Below are 21300 nucleotides of genomic sequence, written 5' to 3'. Positions count from 1 at the left end.
CGACAATGCTTGCGTTTCGTTTCGTGTTTATTTGCTTGATCGTTTTGTTTTAATCTTCCTGTCTATCTGTCGTCCTGCTTGTCGTCTTGCTTGTGTCCATAGTCCAATGGAATGACCCTGCCTAGCCAGCATGAGGATCTCGTCCGGACTGAGCTGCTCCTTGAAACTATTCCTTTCAATTGTATGTTAGTAAAGTTAGCCAAACATGCGGTGGTGAGCTCCCTTTTACGAATATATCTACCGAAAAGATTTATCTAGAAACAATCAGAACGAACCAAAAAAACCGAACAAACGATACTTGTAGCGTTTTGTAGTGCGTTTACCAATTCTAACTTATATTATATTTTTCTCCTACGTTCACCCGTTACGTGTTTGTTACGTTTTTTACATTTATTTGTCCCCTCCGATCCGGATGTACCGGTAGCAGTTAGCAGAAAAGATGATAGTTCGCGCTACCGAAGTGGCGGGCTACACTAAGGCTGATTTGGCACCCGTCGTCTCGTCCGCGTAGTGTAAACCTCCGTAGGGAAACCAACCAATAGTGCCAGCGCCTGTACTCAGTAAACGATGTTAACAGTACGTATCGAAACGAACCCGTCAAGCCGACCAACATCTGTGACGACCCACACAAGCCTATCAGCCTATCCATACTATCGCAAAACCAAAAAACAAAAAACCCCAATACCAAATAGTACTAATCCAAGCGAGAACTAGTTGCGTTGTTTCATCCTCCCGCGCACGGGTTGGGAGAAAAATCTCTTGTCCAAATACTGTGTCAATAAAACTGAAATCCCAACATGATCGATGCCCATGAATCTAGTAACTTTGTTTGTTTTCCGTTCCGTTTTGTTGTTTTCAATTGCCGTTGTTTAAGTTTGGTGCATTTTCTGTTTGCTCATTGCAAAACACAAGCAAGAACTCCCATTGTGAATCAGTTTCCCCCACTGGCTGAACCTGAATTGAAGCTAGCTGTTGATGAAAGTTATACAAACATAACCAGACTGATTGGCTTTATTTTGTTTCTGTTTTTTACACTTTGATTATTTCTACTACTAGCGATTTGATTGTTGTGAACTTTAGTGTTATGATGCTTGAACACCGTAATTGAGTTTTCCATCTGAGTAGAATGTTGTAATCGCCTTTTAGTTCACTTGTAGCATATTCCATTTAGACTTCTTTAGCATAGTGCTTTGTTTCTTGTACTCTTGGTGTATAATTGGCTAATATATATAAACTGATATAAGATGATTAGTGTACATTCTAGAGATGTGCAAAGGGAGTAAGAGTGAGATAGTGAGTTGAAACGTTGAATTGAGCGAGTTTCGTTCACTCACCGCGAGGAGTTTTAGCGATTCGTTTTTCACTTACTCACTCACGAGTGTGGGCATCTAGTCTTGGTGAGTCGAGTTGCAAAAAGAGTAAATACGGGAGTTAAAACGAAAATGTGCGTAGGAGTTGAAGCAAAAATGAGTTGAGTACAATTTAAGAAATTTTTGATTTTTTTATGATTTTTGACTCTTTTTTTTATTTAAAGCATTACTTGAGTGAAAAGAAACACATTGCAACCAATTGGCATTAAAATAAATCAATTTCATTTTTTTTGCAAAATTTCCCAAAAAAATCGTAAGGGGTAAGCCTTATGAAATTTTCGAGTCAAAAATTTTTTAAATTTTTTTTCTGATTTTTTATTACGTTTTTAATTTAAAACATTATTTGAGTGAAAAGAAACACATTGCAACAAATTTGCATGAAAATATATCAAATTTAAAAATTTTGCTAAATTGCTCAACAATGAGGAACATTTTACATTTTCTCAAACAGGGTAAGGAACTTGGTTCCTCGAATAACTTCTGGCACAGACATCTGAGAGCATGGCCATCCAAGAAGAAAATGTAGCCATTGATGCCATCTATCGACCACAGGTTAAAGATTGGCGATCCGTTGGATACCGACCGAGTTATAGGCAAAACTTGGTGCAAAAATGAGCCTTAGTAAATTTTCATTTTTTTGAATTTTTGTGATTTTTTTATGATTTTTGACTCTTTTTTTTATTTAAAGCATTACTTGAGTGAAAAGAAACACATTGCAACCAATTGGCATTAAAATAAATCAATTTCATTTTTTTTTGCAAAATTTCCCAAAAAAATCGTAAGGGGTAAGCCTTATGAAATTTTCGAGTCAAAATTTTTTTAAAATTTTTTTCTGATTTTTTATTCTTTTTTTAATTTAAAGCATTATTTGAGTGAAAAGAAACTTATTTCAACCGATTGGCATTAAAATAAATCAATTTTTAAAATTTTGCAAAATTACTCAACAATGAGGAACATTTTACATTTTCTCAAACAGGGTAAGGAACTTGGTTCCTCGAATAACTTCCGGCACAGACATCTGAGAGCATGGCCGTCTAAGAAGAAAATGTAGCCATTGGTGCCATCTATCGACCACAGGTTAAAGATTGGCGATCCGTTGGATACCGACCGAGTTATAGGCAAAACTTGGTGCAAAAATGAGGAAAATTTTACATTTTCTCAAACAGGGTAAGGAACTTGGTTCCTCGAATAACTTCCGGCACGGACACCTGAGAGCATGGCTGTACAAGAAGAAAATGTAGGCATTGGTGCCATCTATCGACCACAGGTTAAAGATTGGCGATCCGTTGGATACCGACCGAGTTATAGGCAAAACTTGGTGCAAAAATGAGGAAAATTTTACATTTTCTCAAACAGGGTAAGGAACTTGGTTCCTCGAATAACTTCCGGCACGGACACCTGAGAGCATGGCTGTACAAGAAGAAAATGTAGCCATTGGTGCCATCTATCGACCACAGGTTAAAGATTGGCGATCCGTTGGATACCGACCGAGTTATAGGCAAAACTTGGTGCAAAAATGAGGAAAATTTTACATTTTCTCAAACAGGGTAAGGAACTTTGTTCCTCGAATAACTTCCGGCACGGACACCTGAGAGCATGGCTGTCCAAGAAGAAAATGTAGCCATTGGTGCCATCTATCGACCACAGGTTAAAGATTGGCGATCCGTTGGATACCGACCGAGTTATAGGCAAAACTTGGTGCAAAAATGAGCCTTAGTAAATTTTCATTTTTTTGAATTTTTGTGATTTTTTTATGATTTTTGACTCTTTTTTTTATTTAAAGCATTACTTGAGTGAAAAGAAACACATTGCAACCAATTGGCATTAAAATAAATCAATTTCATTTTTTTTGCTAAATTTCCCAAAAAAATCGTAAGGAGTAAGCCTTATGAAATTTTCGAGTCAAAAATTTTTTAAAATTTTTTTTCTGATTTTTTGTTACGTTTTTAGTTTAAAGCATTATTTGAGTGAAAAGAAACACATTGCAACAAATTTTCATGAAAATATATCACATTTATAAGTTTTGCTAAATTGCTCAAAAATGAGGAAAATTTTGCATTTTCTCAAGCAGGGTAAGGAACTTTGTTCCTCGAATAACTTCCGGCACAGACATCTGAGAGCATGGCCGTCTAAGAAGAAAATGTAGCCATTGGTGCCATCTATCGACCACAGGTTAAAGATTGGCGATCCGTTGGATACCGACCGAGTTATAGGCAAAACTTGGTGCAAAAATGAGGAAAATTTTACATTTTCTCAAACAGGGTAAGGAACTTGGTTCCTCGAATAACTTCTGGCACAGACATCTGAGAGCATGGCTGTCTAAGAAGAAAATGTAGCCATTGGTGCCATCTATCGACCACAGGTTAAAGATTGGCGATCCGTTGGATACCGACCGAGTTATAGGCAAAAATTTGTGCAAAAATGAGGAAAATTTTACATTTTCTCAAACAGGGTAAGGAACTTGGTTCCTCGAATAACTTCCGGCACGGACACCTGAGAGCATGGCTGTCCAAGAAGAAAATGTAGCCATTGGGGCCATCTATCGACCACAGGTTAAAGATTGGCGATCCGTTGGATACCGACCGAGTTATAGGCAAAACTTGGTGCAAAAATGAGCCTTAGTAAATTTTCATTTTTTTGAATTTTTGTGATTTTTTTATGATTTTTGACTCTTTTTTTTATTTAAAGCATTACTTGAGTGAAAAGAAACACATTGCAACCAATTGGCATTAAAATAAATCAATTTCATTTTTTTTGCAAAATTTCCCAAAAAAATCGTAAGGGGTAAGTCTTATGAAATTTTCGAGTCAAAAATTTTTTAAAATTTTTTTCTGATTTTTTATTACGTTTTTAATTTAAAACATTATTTGAGTGAAAAGAAACACATTGCAACAAATTTGCATGAAAATATATCAAATTTAAAAATTTTGCTAAATTGCTCAACAATGAGGAACATTTTACATTTTCTCAAACAGGGTAAGGAACTTGGTTCCTCGAATAACTTCTGGCACAGATACTGAGAGCATGGCCGTCCAAGAAGAAAATGTAGCCATTGATGCCATCTATCGACCACAGGTTAAAGATTGGCGATCCGTTGGATACCGACCGAGTTATAGGCAAAACTTGGTGCAAAAATGAGGAAAATTTTACATTTTCTCAAACAGGGTAAGGAACTTGGTTCCTCGAATAACTTCCGGCACAGACACCTGAGAGCATGGCTGTCCAAGAAGAAAATGTAGCCATTGGTGCCATCTATCGACCACAGGTTAAAGATTGGCGATCCGTTGGATACCGACCGAGTTATAGGCAAAACTTGGTGCAAAAATGAGCCTTAGTAAATTTTTATTTTTTTGAATTTTTGTGATTTTTTTATGATTTTTGACTCTTTTTTTTATTTAAAGCATTACTTGAATGAAAAGAAACACTTTGCAACCAATTGTCATTAAAATAAATCAATTTCATTTTTTTTGCAAAATTTCCCAAAAAAATCGTAAGGGGTAAGCCTTATGAAATTTTCGAGTCAAAAATTTTTTAAAATTTTTTTCTGATTTTTTATTACGTTTTTAGTTTAAAGCATTATTTGAGTGAAAAGAAACACATTGCAACAAATTTTCATGAAAATATATCACATTTATAAGTTTTGCTAAATTGCTCAAAAATGAGGAAAATTTTACATTTTCTCAAGCAGGGTAAGGAACTTTGTTCCTCGAATAACTTCCGGCACGGACACCTGAGAGCATGGCTGTCCAAGAAGAAAATGTAGCCATTGGTGCCATCTATCGACCACAGGTTAAAGATTGGCGATCCGTTGGATACCGACCGAGTTATAGGCAAAACTTTGTGCAAAAATGAGCCTTAGTAAATTTTTATTTTTTTGAATTTTTGTGATTTTTTTATGATTTTTGACTCTTTTTTTTATTTAAAGCATTACTTGAGTGAAAAGAAACACATTGCAACCAATTGGCATTAAAATAAATCAATTTCATTTTTTTTGCAAAATTTCCCCAAAAAATCGTAAGGGGTAAGCCTTATGAAATTTTCGAGTTGAAAATTTTTTAAAATTTTTTTCTGATTTTTTAATATTTTTTTAATTTAAAGCATTATTTGAGTGAAAAGAAACACATTGCAACAAATTTGCATTCAAATATATCACATTTATAAATTTTGCTGAATTGCTCAAAAATGAGGAAAATTTTACATTTTCTCAAACAGGGTAAGGAACTTTGTTCCTCGAATAACTTCCGGCACAGACATCTGAGAGTATGGCCGTCTAAGAAGAAAATGTAGCCATTGGTGCCATCTATCGACCACAGGTTAAAGATTGGCGATCCGTTGGATACCGACCGAGTTATAGGCAAAACTTGGTGCAAAAATGAGGAAAATTTTACATTTTCTCAAACAGGGTAAGGAACTTGGTTCCTCGAATAACTTCCGGCACGGACACCTGAGAGCATGGCTGTCCAAGAAGAAAATGTAGCCATTGGTGCCATCTATCGACCACAGGTTAAAGATTGGCGATCCGTTGGATACCGACCGAGTTATAGGCAAAACTTGGTGCAAAAATGAGCCTTAGTAAATTTTCATTTTTTTGAATTTTTGTGATTTTTTTATGATTTTTGACTCTTTTTTTTATTTAAAGCATTACTTGAGTGAAAAGAAACACATTGCAACCAATTGGCATTAAAAAAAATCAATTTAATTTTTTTTTGCAAAATTTCCCAAAAAAATCGTAAGGGGTAAGCCTTATGAAATTTTCGAGTCAAAATTTTTTTAAAATTTTTTTCTGATTTTTTATTCTTTTTTTAATTTAAAGCATTATTTGAGGTAAAAGAAACTTATTTCAACCGATTGGCATTAAAATAAATCAATTTTTAAAATTTTGCAAAATTACTCAAAAAAGTCTTTTTGCAACTTGATTCACCACGGCTACAAGCTTACACTCATAAGTGAAAAAAGGGGCGAACCTTAACTTACACGTTTATACCGGATTTTTATAACTCCAAAATGAGTCGTTAAACGAGCTGACTCCTCATAACGACTCGTTCACTCTGAGTTGACTCACTAGAAAGAGTTGTTATTCTCATCTCTAGTAGGAATCAACCAAATTCCTTCCAAAGGTCCTTAAAATACTCACGCACTAAAACACTCAAGATATTCGAACAGATATTTGACTAATAACACAAATCATCTTATATTAAACGCTTACAGTAAGCTTCTATGTTGATTCCCTTAGTTTAGCAGAAAAATGTTACCAAAATATGTCGCTTTCACGTTTTGCTCTCTGCTTTCTTTCTCGTTCTCTTTGCTCTTTTTCAACGCTATTCGATCGATCTGTTGTGCATCAAAAACTTCCATTTCCCCGGTGCTCCATTTCCACGCTATCATTGCCTTCCTATTTGATCCTTGCATTTTTATCGTGCCGCGTACTGTATGCTTGCGATGCTGTCGTTGCTACATTTGTCACACCAAAACACACAAAAAAAAACCATACATTCAAAAACGTTTCCTTCTCCCTCTCACGGCATCATATTCCCGGTCACACAATCCCGGTCATCCGTAAATCCCCATTTTTCATTGCGATGCTGTTTTGTAATGGATGTTAAATGTTGGGCGTGTGTTGCGCGGCCGGAATGGGGCAAACGAACGGTGCGGAACCGGTGGATGCAGGAAGTGTAGCTAATTCGTGTCTCACGCCAACAGCGCCCAACAGCACCAGCAGTAACCACACGCTGCAGATCGAACCGATGCAGGCGCGCCGTCGCAGTGAAGGTGATGCGGCCGGTACGCGAAAGCGCAACGACAGCGGCGGCTCGATGGCGATCAGCAGCACCACCACCACGACGACGACCAGCGGCAGCACCAACCAGAGCGGCCGTAGCCCACAGCAGCCCGGCACGACCAAGGGTGATCTGCTCGGGGTCGGGCTGGATGCCCGGATCGCCCGCCGCGTATCGCTCGACTCGGCCGAAGCTGCCGGCCACCATCACCGTGGGCACGACTACCTCAAGTGCCGGTACCCGCGGTGCGACGCGACGGCCACACTGGCGGAGGCCCGGAAAACCTACAAGAGCTGCCACAACTGTTCCCATCTGTACTGCTCGCGCGAGTGCCGCCGGGCGCACTGGGAGCGACACCGGAAGGCCTGCCTGCACTCGCGGGTGTCCGCCCTGTGCCGGCTGGTGCTGTCCACGTGCAAGGACGACGCGGACACGCTCCGGCACCTGAGTGCGCTCGCGCGCCGGGGCTACTTGTCGCAGGGGCGAGGTGTTGTTAGAATACTGTTCCGCAGCCCGGAAAGCGCCGACTCCTTCATCAAGCAGGGCTTCCAGTGCCTGGGCGAGGTGTCGTACGTGCGCTGGCCGGATCTGCTGCCGGCCGAGATGGGCCCGGAGCTGTACTCGGAGCTGCTGAAGCTCAGCACCGAGTACAAGCCCGACTCGAAGATGCTCATTTACGTCGCGATCTGTGTGGTGTCGGAAGCGCCGGGTAGTGCGACCGCACCGGTCAAATGGGAACGGCAGCTGGTGTCGCGATGCGCGAAGCTGAAGCTGTGCCGCTCGGTCGTTAGTGAGATCGCGGCAAGCGGCCCGGGAGGTGAGCGAGCCGGGCCACGCACGGACACTGTCGGCGATGTGCTCGTGCTGTCGTTTAACATTCTTTCGAAAACGACCCAACGGTCCCGTGAGCAGGTGTCGCTTAACATACAGACTATCCTGCGCCAGCGCGGGGTCAATCTGCGCAAACACTACCCGGAGGTCTTCCAGCGGTTGGCCACGTTCGTTGAGGGCAGCACGGATCGATTCCTGCCTGTGACGCTGCATCCGCGCGATAACGTCACCGGACGATCGTTCGTCTGCATTATCATGCCAAACTATGGCGACTCGGATCGTGTACAGTTTCCGGTGTCGGAGAACAGTGACGATCGTGTCGTAACGATTGATGTTGGGGCTGATCTGGGTGATGATCTTACTAGCAAACTTTAAAGTCATTGGAACTCGGGAAGATCCACCGGGTGACTTGGTGGGTGTTTAACGGAAAGGGTAAATCTTATAGGGAAAGCTTTATTTTGCCAGTCAGATACAGGTATGTGCGCGTATGTCCACACACAAGAAGAACAGGGTAGATATTCAATTTTAGTACTCGTTTTTAGTACTAAGTTATAATAGACAATTAGTACATTTTTTCGTGTGAAGCACCCGGCGAATCTGTGCTACACATTCCATACATATCCTTAGTGAATTCGTCACAGCGAGCATCACATTCTTGGCAAGTGGTTGAAGATGGTGGTGGAGTCTCATTCCAGAAATCCTTGAGAAATTCCCACACATTCAGTATGCTATTGGGATGTGCATCAAGAGTCACTAAACTGCCTCCTAGTCGAGTGTGCTCGTCTGTGGAAGCAATAGACATTAGGTTTACAACGAACACTTCCAAGATAATGGTTAGTGCGCATTATTTATCCATTCGTTTGATAAAGAAGAATAAACTTGATAATAGATGATAATAAACCAGTTAAACCCCTTGGCAAACCCAACCAAAAGCAAAGTCCCAAGTAGCTAGTAGCGAGAATGAAAGGAATAGTGCTAGTTAATTAGAACCCTATTTTCCTCAACAAATGAGAGAACCGATACTAAACGCCAAAAATACACGATTTTTATACCTGTAGCAGAGTAGGATATTACATGAATTCTGTAGTTTAAAACTAAAACCTGTCCCAACCTACGGTGGCTTTCACCTTCCAAAGTTGGGAGGCAGGGCAACTCTAATGTACTTATTGCAAATTAAAAAAAAAAACAGCAAACTAAAAACTAAACTTTTAAACGATTTCTTATCCCTCTTCAGCTGCTTAGTGCAAATTAAGCTGCCAGCATGCACGAACGCTTTACGTTTTCTAAAAATCTCGTATCCCATCTCCTTACATGATTTTCATTCCTTCTAACACATGTTAACATACGGGCAGGTTGGATGAGCTAAGTGCGAGATGACGCCCTTTAAACGGTATTGAAATTTAATATAAAAGCATAATTGCTTACATACGGATGCGGAGTTGCAGATGGTGCATCAATTTTCACAATCTTCTGGGTGTGTACTAGTGTATGAAAGATGGGAGACAATTGTGTGACAAAAAACACGGTTCAAAAGAAGTCTTTATGTTACGAATTTTGAGCACATTTGGAAGTTTATCTGCTTTACTAAAAAAACGAGAACGGTTTTTTAAACAAAAAACATAATAAAATTGTTATTGCTTCTTTGTGACCTGATTATGAGTGGGAAGAATTGTTTAGGAATATTTTAATAGATTTCATTTACATAAAATATACAATCGATCATTCTAGGTGTGGTGCATTATTTATGTAAATAGATACACCGTAAAATGGAGGTTCTTCTTTCGGCCGTTCATTGCAGAATCGCGTTTTCATTCCTTAACGCCTAAATCTATGCAATATGGTGGAATCGACAGTTACTTATTAGGCGATTAAATCGAAGAGGGTAACAGGGACAAAACGATGCAAGGCAACGGGTACAACACCAAAAAATGAACTTTAAAATCAGTAATTGCATACTTTCAGGCGCTAAGCACCCTAAACGCTACCTAGCAAAATGAGGTGGAGAGTTGAAATTTATTTTTTATCAAAACCCGTTTTAAGAAGTTAAAGGCCAATATTAAAGCGACGTTACTTACAGTTTTATACTTCCCATCGTGCCGGAATCGTTCTGATTGAAGCGAAGGAGATTGTTACGTGGCTCATCGCAATAGATTTGTCTATTGGTCATGACGCTGCAGCAGCGGTGCGATCGAGCGCATTGGAACACACGCATGTGCGGATGTATAAAAAGGGCCACTAGACACTTAAATTCTCTACACACCTTTTCTTTCCTATCCCTTTTGCACTGGTTTTATTTTTATACGAACACATGTATGCTATTCCAACAACACATCCCTCACGGCGGCCTAAGTGAGTACCCTGAACCCCACTATTTTCCCTCGCTCTTCAGAACGCTTTAGTTCGGGACTACACACAACAAATGCAAAATGGAAACATTCTGGTTAATTAGTTGACAAAATGTGCACCTAGTATACTTTTTTCCTTTAAGTTTCACAATCACAAACCACAGCCATACAGCGTCCCTTTTTCTCATGGTGAAATTCCTGAGCAGAATATGTGTCGTGTGTTTGAAATTGGGGAGCTCAACGCTTTATCGGCGACATTTCCGTACAAGAGTACACGGCATGGCACTCTCGGTGCAAACACCCCCAGTTCACCCCCATTGCAGTAGTGAATGGGGCGGCCAGATACGGCATGTGGGCGGCATTAGCGTTCCGCAGCCCAAGTATGGATGGGAGCAGTGGCCAGTCCGAAACCCGACAAAAACGACGCACCAGCCTTCTACGCCTTCTCAACAGCACATGCTTCCGCAAAGGACCGCAAAGAGCAATGATGTACACTGTAACTCGTGTTTGATGTGAATTCTCATTAATATTGATCTTCATCAACCGATCGAAGCGAATGTTTAGAACATTACGGAGCGTGTCCTGGAGTAAAGCGATTTAATTGTAACGACATGTGAAGCGCATTGTTCCTTACCAAACATATTTAAAACAAAACAAAACAAAACAAGTTGAAAAAAATGTATTCGAAAGTGTAAGGATTGTTTTTTTTCTGTTGGAAAAATAGATGTGAAACACGGAAAACATATTCATATATTCACTCACAAATAAGAACTTATCCGGAATTCTTCCACTAGACAGCAGCCAACAGTTAGCAATGGAACAACACAAATGTAGTGCGTTTAGTTCAAATCGACGAAATAAAGAATAATCAAAACATACAAGCCGGACAATAAAAAAGCGAAGAAAAAAAGCAACATCTTTATGTAAATTGTAAAGCAATCAATGAAATTTTGAAAAGTATGTTTTTTTCCAAAATTAAATGTTATACTAGCTTTTTTGTTTGAAATTGAAACACATAACTACGGCTTCCTACTTACATATCTGTTCCACAACAAGTTCAGACACAAACCTATCGAAACAACATTCTCGTGTGACATTTCATAAATGCTAAGTAAAAAAGTACACACCACAAATCTCGCTTTGCTTCCGTTTTACATTGATACAAACTCATAATTGTAATATGAAATTTACACAAATTTATGCTTACTACACCAACGTATGTACAGTTTTGCAGTGGACAGCCCCGTTACAGGAACAAACAAAAACCGCCATTACTCGCTTACACATACTTACGCGCGACTCTTGCTCTTACTGAGGGATAAATGTTTGATTTGAAAACAATGTTGTGATATTTGCTTTCTTGCCAATTTTCTATAAATCAAATGAATATTCGCTTTACAGCAAAACGAGTGTGTGATCCCTATGAAGTGTAAGGGAAATAACCATTCTTTACTTTCGATACCATTAACTTGCCAACATAAAATAATAGGAGTGAATAAGTGGATCTGACAACCAAACAGTTTCTTCAAAGCGAACGTCTACAAGGAGAGGAAAGAGTACATATGGATAAGACATTTCCCAAGCACAGCAGAAAATTTAACTTTTTACAGAAGTTGGCCAAACATTTACGTTAAATGTCTGCATTGAGTTAAAGAAGGGTAAATAAAAACTATTGAATGAATAAGCTAATAAAACATGAAAAACTTTGTGAGGAGGTTAAAATAAAAACAAAGTAACCATTTGGAATGGGACAAAACTAAGCAACAGAGCTCTTATCTGATACGATAAACCAACAGGAATAGCAGTGTTCGTGAGGAAAAAGGTAAGAAAACGAGCGAAAAATAAAACACTCATAAATCCAACAACAAAAACCATGAAATAGTGCATACATGTATTTAGATATATTGTATTTTACTATTACCTAATGAATAAGAAAACGAACAAAATATAATACTTGTTGAAAGCCCTGTGAATTTATTTTGGCTATCATTTACTTACTTTTGCTGTGGCTCCTTTATATCAATCGCATTGTTACTTTGGCCTATTACAGAAATGTCCGAAAAAATTCTCACTAAAGCGCCTTCTCTATTAAACAGAGCGACAGAGTCCATGGTTGAATATTTCTTGTACTTGGTATGTATTTAAAATTTGATGTGAAGGAGTTTCCGCAGTATACTATACTGATTTTTATAATATTTAAAGCATTACTTGAGTGAAAAGAAACACATTCCAACCAATTGGCATTAAAATACATCAATTTCATTTTTTTTTGCAAAATTTCCCAAAAAAATCGTAAGGGGTAAGCCTTATGAAATTTTCGAGTCAAAAATTTTTTAAATTTTTTTTTCTGATTTTTTATTACGTTTTTAGTTTAAAGCATTATTTGAGTGAAAAGAAACACATTGCAACAAATTTTCATGAAAATATATCACATTTATAAGTTTTGCTAAATTGCTCAAAAATGAGGAAAATTTTACATTTTCTCAAGCAGGGTAAGGAACTTTGTTCCTCGAATAACTTCTGGCACAGACATCTGAGAGCATGGCTGTCCAAGAAGAAAATGTAGCCATTGGTGCCATCTATCGACCACAGGTTAAAGATTGGCGATCCGTTGGATACCGACCGAGTTATAGGCAAAACTTGGTGCAAAAATGAGGAAAATTTTACATTTTCTCAAACAGGGTAAGGAACTTGGTTCCTCGAATAACTTCTGGCACAGACATCTGAGAGCATGGCTGTCCAAGCAGAAAATGTAGCCATTGGTGCCATCTATCGACCACAGGTTAAAGATTGGCGATCCGTTGGATACCGACCGAGTTATAGGCAAAACTTGGTGCAAAAATGAGGAAAATTTTACATTTTCTCAAACAGGGTAAGGAACTTGGTTCCTCGAATAACTTCTGGCACAGACATCTGAGAGCATGGCTGTCCAAGCAGAAAATGTAGCCATTGGTGCCATCTATCGACCACAGGTTAAAGATTGGCGATCCGTTGGATACCGACCGAGTTATAGGCAAAACTTGGTGCAAAAATGAGGAAAATTTTACATTTTCTCAAACAGGGTAAGGAACTTGGTTCCTCGAATAACTTCCGGCACGGACACCTGAGAGCATGGCTGTCCAAGAAGAAAATGTAGCCATTGGTGCCATCTATCGACCACAGGTTCAAGATTGGCGATCCGTTGGATACCGACCGAGTTATAGGCAAAACTTGGTGCAAAAATGAGGAAAATTTTACATTTTCTCAAACAGGGTAAGGAACTTGGTTCCTCGAATAACTGCTGGCACAGACATCTGAGAGCATGGCTGTCCAAGCAGAAAATGTAGCCATTGGTGCCATCTATCGACCACAGGTTAAAGATTGGCGATCCGTTGGATACCGACCGAGTTATAGGCAAAAATTTTTGCAAAAATGAGGAAAATTTTACATTTTCTCAAACAAGGTAAGGAACTTGGTTCCTCGAATAACTTCCGGCACGAACACCTGAGAGCATGGCTGTCCAAGAAGAAAATGTAGCCATTGGTGCCATCTATCGACCACAGGTTCAAGATTGGCGATCCGTTGGATACCGACCGAGTTATAGGCAAAACTTGGTGCAGAAATACGATTAAGTAAATTTTCATTTTTTTAATTTTTTGGATTTTTTTATGATTTTTGACTCTTTTATTTATTTAAAGCATTACTTGAGTGAAAAGAAACACATTACAACCAATTGGCATTAAAATAAATCAATTTCATTTTTTTTGCAAAATTTCCCAAAAAAATCGTAAGGGGTAAGCCTTATGAAATTTTCGAGTCAAAAATTTTTTAAAATTTTTTTTTCTGATTTTTTATTACGTTTTTAGTTTAAAGCATTATTTGAGTGAAAAGAAACACATTGCAACAAATTTTCATGAAAATATATCACATTTATAAGTTTTGCTAAATTGCCCAAAAATGAGGAAAATTTTACATTTTCTCAAACAGGGTAAGGAACTTTGTTCCTCGAATAACTTCTGGCACAGACATCTGAGAGCATGGCTGTCCAAGAAGAAAATGTAGCCATTGGTGCCATCTATCGACCACAGGTTAAAGATTGGCGATCCGTTGGATACCGACCGAGTTATAGGCAAAACTTGGTGCAAAAATGAGGAAAATTTTACATTTTCTCAAACAGGGTAAGGAACTTTGTTCCTCAAATAACTTCTGGTACAGATATCTGAGGGCATGGCTGTCCAAGCAGAAAATGTAGCCATTGGTGCCATCTATCGACCACAGGTTAAAGATTGGCGATCCGTTGGATACCGACCGAGTTATAGGCAAAACTTGGTGCAAAAATACTATTTAGTAAATTTTCATTTTTTTAATTTTTTGGATTTTTTTATGATTTTTGACTCTTTTTTTTATTTAAAGCATTACTTGAGTGAAAAGAAACACATTACAACCAATTGGCATTAAAATAAATCAATTTCATTTTTTTTGCAAAATTTCCCAAAAAAATCGTAAGGGGTAAGCCTTATGAAATTTTCGAGTTGAAAATTTTTTAAAATTTTTTTTCTGATTTTTTATTACGTTTTTAGTTTAAAGCATTATTTGAGTGAAAAGAAACACATTGCAACAAATTTTCATGAAAATATATCACATTTATAAGTTTTGCTAAATTGCTCAAAAATGAGGAAAATTTTACATTTTCTCAAGCAGGGTAAGGAACTTTGTTCCTCGAATAACTTCTGGCACAGACATCTGAGAGCATGGCTGTCCAAGCAGAAAATGTAGCCATTGGTGCCATCTATCGACCACAGGTTAAAGATTGGCGATCCGTTGGATACCGACCGAGTTATAGGCAAAACTTTGTGCAAAAATGAGGAAAATTTTACATTTTCCCAAACAGGGTAAGGAACTTGGTTCCTCGAATAACTTCCGGCACGGACACCTGAGAGCATGGCTGTCCAAGCAGAAAATGTAGCCATTGGTGCCATCTATCGACCACAGGTTAAAGATTGGCGATCCGTTGGATACCGATCGAGTTATAGGAAAAACTTGGTGCAAAAATGAGCCTTAGTAAATTTTCATTTTTTTGAATTTTTGTGATTTTTTTATGATTTTTGACTCTTTTATTTATTTAAAGCATTACTTGAGTGAAAAGAAACACATTACAACCAATTGGCATTAAAATAAATCAATTTCATTTTTTTTGCAAAATTTCCCAAAAAAATCGTAAGGGGTAAGCCTTATGAAATTTTCGAGTCAAAAATTTTTTAAAATTTTTTTTTTTGATTTTTTATTACGTTTTTAGTTTAAAGCATTATTTGAGTGAAAAGAAACACATTGCAACAAATTTTCATGAAAATATATCACATTTATAAGTTTTGCTAAATTGCTCAAAAATGAGGAAAATTTTGCATTTTCTCAAGCAAGGTAAGGAACTTTGTTCCTCGAATAACTTCTGGCACAGACATCTGAGAGCATGGCTGTCCAAGAAAAAAATGTAGCTATTGGTGCCATCTATCGACCACAGGTTAAAGATTGGCAATCCGTTGGATACCGACCGAGTTATAGGCAAAACTTGGTGCAAAAATGAGGAAAATTTTACATTTTCTCAAACAGGGTAAGGAACTTGGTTCCTCGAATAACTTCCAGCACGGACACCTGAGAGCATGGCTGTCCAAAAAGAAAATGTAGCCATTGGTGCCATCTATCGACCACAGGTTAAAGATTGGCGATCCGTTGGATACCGACCGAGTTATAGGCAAAACTTGGTGCAAAAATGAGGAAAATTTTACATTTTCTCAACAGGGTATGGAACTTGTTTCCTCGAATAACTTCTGGCACAGACATCTGAGAGCATGGCCGTCCAAGAAGAAAATGTAGCCATTGGTGCCATCTATCGACCACAGGTTAAAGATTGGCGATCCGTTGGATACCGACCGAGTTATAGGCAAAAATTTGTGCAAAAATGAGGAAAATTTTACATTTTCTCAAACAGGGTAAGGAATTTGGTTCCTCGAATAACTTCCGGCACGGACACCTGAGAGCATGGCTGTCCAAGCAGAAAATGTAGCCATTGATGCCATCTATCGACCACAGGTTAAAGATTGGCGATCCGTTGGATACCGACCGAGTTATAGGCAAAACTTGGTGCAAAAATGAGGAAAATTTTACATTTTCTCAACAGGGTATGGAACTTGTTTCCTCGAATAACTTCTGGCACAGACATCTTAGAGCATGGCTGTCCAAGAAGAAAATGTAGCCATTGGTGCCATCTATCGACCACAGGTTAAAGATTGGCGATCCGTTGGATACCGACCGAGTTATAGGCAAAAATTTGTGCAAAAATGAGGAAAATTTTGCATTTTCTCAAACAGGGTAAGGAACTTTGTTCCTCGAATAACTTCCGCCACGGACACCTGAGAACATGGCTGTCCAAGCAGAAAATGTAGCCATTGGTGCCATCTATCGACCACAGGTTAAAGATTGGCGATCCGTTGGATACCGATCGAGTTATAGGCAAAACTTTGTGCAAAAATGAGAAAAATTTTACATTTTCTCAAGCAGGGTAAGGAACTTGGTTCCTCGAATAACTTCTGGTACAGATATCTGAGGGCATGGCTGTCCAAGCAGAAAATGTAGCCATTGGTGCCATCTATCGACCACAGGTTAAAGATTGGCGATCCGTTGGATACCGACCGAGTTATAGGCAAAACTTGGTGCAAATATGAGCCTTAGTTAATTTTAATTTTTTTGAATTTTTGTGATTTTTTTATGATTTTTGACTCTTTTTTTTATTTAAAGCATTACTTGAGTGAAAAGAAACACATTACAACCAATTGGCATTAAAATAAATCAATTTCATTTTTTTTGCAAAATTTCCCAAAAAAATCGTAAGGGGTAAGCCTTATGAAATTTTCGAGTCAAAAATTTTTTAAATTTTTTTTTCTGATTTTTTATTACGTTTTTAGTTTAAAGCATTATTTGAGTGAAAAGAAACACATTGCAACAAATTTTCATGAAAATATATCACATTTATAAGTTTTGCTAAATTGCTCAAAAATGAGGAAAATTTTGCATTTTCTCAAGCAAGGTAAGGAACTTTGTTCCTCGAATAACTTCTGGCACAGACATCTGAGAGCATGGCTGTCCAAGAAAAAAATGTAGCTATTGGTGCCATCTATCGACCACAGGTTAAAGATTGGCAATCCGTTGGATACCGACCGAGTTATAGGCAAAACTTGGTGCAAAAATGAGGAAAATTTTACATTTTCTCAAACAGGGTAAGGAACTTGGTTCCTCGAATAACTTCCAGCACGGACACCTGAGAGCATGGCTGTCCAAAAAGAAAATGTAGCCATTGGTGCCATCTATCGACCACAGGTTAAAGATTGGCGATCCGTTGGATACCGATCGAGTTATAGGCAAAACTTGGTGCAAATATGAGCCTTAGTAAATTTTCATTTTTTTGAATTTTTGTGATTTTTTTATGATTTTTGACTCTTTTTTTTATTTAAAGCATTACTTGAGTGAAAAGAAACACATTACAACCAATTGGCATTAAAATAAATCAATTTCATTTTTTTTGCAAAATTTCCCAAAAAAATCGTAAGGGGTAAGCCTTATGAAATTTTCGAGTCAAAAATTTTTTAAAATTTTTTTTCTGATTTTTTATTACGTTTTTATTTTAAAGCATTATTTGAGTGAAAAGAAACACATTGCAACAAATTTTCATGAAAATATATCACATTTATAAGTTTTGCTAAATTGCTCAAAAATGAGGAAAATTTTACATTTTCTCAAGCAGGGTAAGGAACTTTGTTCCTCGAATAACTTCTGGCACAGACATCTGAGAGCATGGCTGTCCAAGAAGAAAATGTAGCCATTGGTGCCATCTATCGACCACAGGTTAAAGATTGGCGATCCGTTGGATACCGACCGAGTTATAGGCAAAAATTTTTGCAAAAATGAGGAAAATTTTACATTTTCTCAACAGGGTAAGGAACTTGGTTCCTCGAATAACTTCCGGCACGGACACCTGAGAGCATGGCTGTCCAAGAAGAAAATGTAGCCATTGATGCCATCTATCGACCACAGGTTAAAGATTGGCGATCCGTTGGATACCGACCGAGTTATAGGCAAAACTTGGTGCAAAAATGAGGAAAATTTTACATTTTCTCAACAGGGTATGGAACTTGTTTCCTCGAATAACTTCTGGCACAGACATCTGAGAGCATGGCCGTCCAAGAAGAAAATGTAGCCATTGGTGCCATCTATCGACCACAGGTTAAAGATTGGCGATCCGTTGGATACCGACCGAGTTATAGGCAAAAATTTGTGCAAAAATGAGGAAAATTTTGCATTTTCTCAAACAGGGTAAGGAACTTTGTTCCTCGAATGTACCGATGTTGTACCGATCGAGTTATAGGCAAAACTTTGTGCAAAAATGAGAAAAATTTTACATTTTCTCAAGCAGGGTAAGGAACTTGGTTCCTCGAATAACTTCTGGTACAGATATCTGAGGGCATGGCTGTCCAAGCAGAAAATGTAGCCATTGGTGCCATCTATCGACCACAGGTTAAAGATTGGCGATCCGTTGGATACCGACCGAGTTATAGGCAAAACTTGGTGCAAAAATGAGCCTTAGTTAATTTTAATTTTTTTGAATTTTTGTGATTTTTTATGATTTTTGACTCTTTTTTTTATTTAAAGCATTACTTGAGTGAAAAGAAACACATTACAACCAATTGGCATTAAAATAAATCAATTTCATTTTTTTTGCAAAATTTCCCAAAAAAATCGTAAGGGGTAAGCCTTATGAAATTTTCGAGTCAAAAATTTTTTAAATTTTTTTTTCTGATTTTTTATTACGTTTTTAGTTTAAAGCATTATTTGAGTGAAAAGAAACACATTGCAACAAATTTTCATGAAAATATATCACATTTATAAGTTTTGCTAAATTGCTCAAAAATGAGGAAAATTTTGCATTTTCTCAAGCAGGGTAAGGAACTTTGTTCCTCGAATAACTTCTGGCACAGACATCTGAGAGCATGGCTGTCCAAGAAGAAAATGTAGCCATTGGTGCCATCTATCGACCACAGGTTAAAGATTGGCGATCCGTTGGATACCGACCGAGTTATAGGCAAAACTTTGTGCAAAAATGAGGAAAATTTTACATTTTCTCAAACAGGGTAAGGAACTTGGTTCCTCGAATAACTTCCGGCACGGACACCTGAGAGCATGGCTGTCCAAGCAGAAAATGTAGCCATTGGTGCCATCTATCGACCACAGGTTAAAGATTGGCGATCCGTTGGATACCGATCGAGTTATAGGCAAAACTTGGTGCAAAAATGAGCCTTAGTAAATTTTCATTTTTTTGAATTTTTGTGATTTTTTTATGATTTTTGACTCTTTTTTTTATTTAAAGCATTACTTGAGTGAAAAGAAACACATTACAACCAATTGGCATTAAAATAAATCAATTTCATTTTTTTTGCAAAATTTCCCAAAAAAATCGTAAGGGGTAAGCCTTATAAAATTTTCGAGTCAAAATTTTTTAAAATTTTTTTTCTGATTTTTTATTACGTTTTTAGTTTAAAGCATTATTTGAGTGAAAAGAAACACATTGCAACAAATTTTCATGAAAATATATCACATTTATAAGTTTTGCTAAATTGCTCAAAAATGAGGAAAATTTTGCATTTTCTCAAGCAGGGTAAGGAACTTTGTTCCTCGAATAACTTCTGGCACAGACATCTGAGAGCATGGCTGTCCAAGAAGAAAATGTAGCCATTGGTGCCATCTATCGACCACAGGTTAAAGATTGGCGATCCGTTGGATACCGATCGAGTTATAGGCAAAACTTGGTGCAAAAATAAGCCTTAGTAAATTTTCATTTTTTTGAATTTTTGTGATTTTTTATGATTTTTGACTCTTTTTTTTATTTAAAGCATTACTTGAGTGAAAAGAAACACATTACAACCAATTGGCATTAAAATAAATCAATTTCATTTTTTTTGCAAAATTTCCCAAAAAAATCGTAAGGGGTAAGTCTTATGAAATTTTCGAGTCAAAAATTTTTTAAAATTTTTGTTCTGATTTTTTATTACGTTTTTAGTTTAAAGCATTATTTGAGTGAAAAGAAACACATTGCAACAAATTTTCATGAAAATATATCACATTTATAAGTTTTGCTAAATTGCTCAAAAATGAGGAAAATTTTGCATTTTCTCAAGCAGGGTAAGGAACTTTGTTCCTCGAATAACTTCTGGCACAGACATCTGAGAGCATGGCTGTCCAAGAAGAAAATGTAGCCATTGGTGCCATCTATCGACCACAGGTTAAAGATTGGCGATCCGTTGGATACCGACCGAGTTATAGGCAAAACTTGGTGCAAAAATGAGGAAAATTTTACATTTTCTCAACAGGGTATGGAACTTGTTTCCTCGAATAACTTCTGGCACAGACATCTGAGAGCATGGCCGTCCAAGAAGAAAATGTAGCCATTGGTGCCATCTATCGACCACAGGTTAAAGATTGGCGATCCGTTGGATACCGACCGAGTTATAGGCAAAACTTGGTGCAAAAATGAGGAAAATTTTACATTTTCTCAAACAGGGTAAGGAACTTGGTTCCTCGAATAACTTCCGGCACGGACACCTGAGACCATGGCTGTCCAAGAAGAAAATGTAGCCATTGGTGCCATCTATCGACCACAGGTTAAAGATTGGCGATCCGTTGGATACCGATCGAGTTATAGGCAAAACTTGGTGCAAAAATAAGCCTTAGTAAATTTTCATTTTTTTGAATTTTTGTGATTTTTTATGATTTTTGACTCTTTTTTTTATTTAAAGCATTACTTGAGTGAAAAGAAACACATTACAACCAATTGGCATTAAAATAAATCAATTTCATTTTTTTTGCAAAATTTCCCAAAAAAATCGTAAGGGGTAAGTCTTATGAAATTTTCGAGTCAAAAATTTTTTAAAATTTTTTTTCTGATTTTTTATT

General features: G+C 37.6%; 1 protein-coding gene across 15 annotated transcripts in view; it reads left to right on the top strand.

Moving 5' to 3' along the window:
* LOC125763345 (uncharacterized) overlaps window positions 1–12296 on the top strand; it is a 97676-nt gene extending 85380 nt beyond the window's left edge. For 7 of the 15 annotated variants that reach the window (XM_049426372.1, XM_049426374.1, XM_049426371.1 and 4 more), the window contains one exon: window positions 7038–12296. In XM_049426372.1, the coding sequence (XP_049282329.1) occupies window positions 7038–8353 (1316 nt within the window). In that variant the 3' untranslated portion in view covers window positions 8354–12296. Of the gene's footprint in view, window positions 1–424; window positions 1501–7037 lie in introns of those variants that run through there. The other 8 variants (XM_049426375.1, XM_049426373.1, XR_007418341.1 and 5 more) reach the window with 7 other exon arrangements.
* Window positions 12297–21300: the final 9004 nt, after the last annotated feature.

The sequence above is a fragment of the Anopheles funestus genome, chromosome 2RL (assembly GCF_943734845.2).
Source record: "Anopheles funestus chromosome 2RL, idAnoFuneDA-416_04, whole genome shotgun sequence".
NCBI lineage: Eukaryota > Metazoa > Arthropoda > Insecta > Diptera > Culicidae > Anopheles > Anopheles funestus.
Note: the sequence above shows the minus strand (reverse complement) of the source record. Positions and strands in the feature narration are given on the sequence as shown.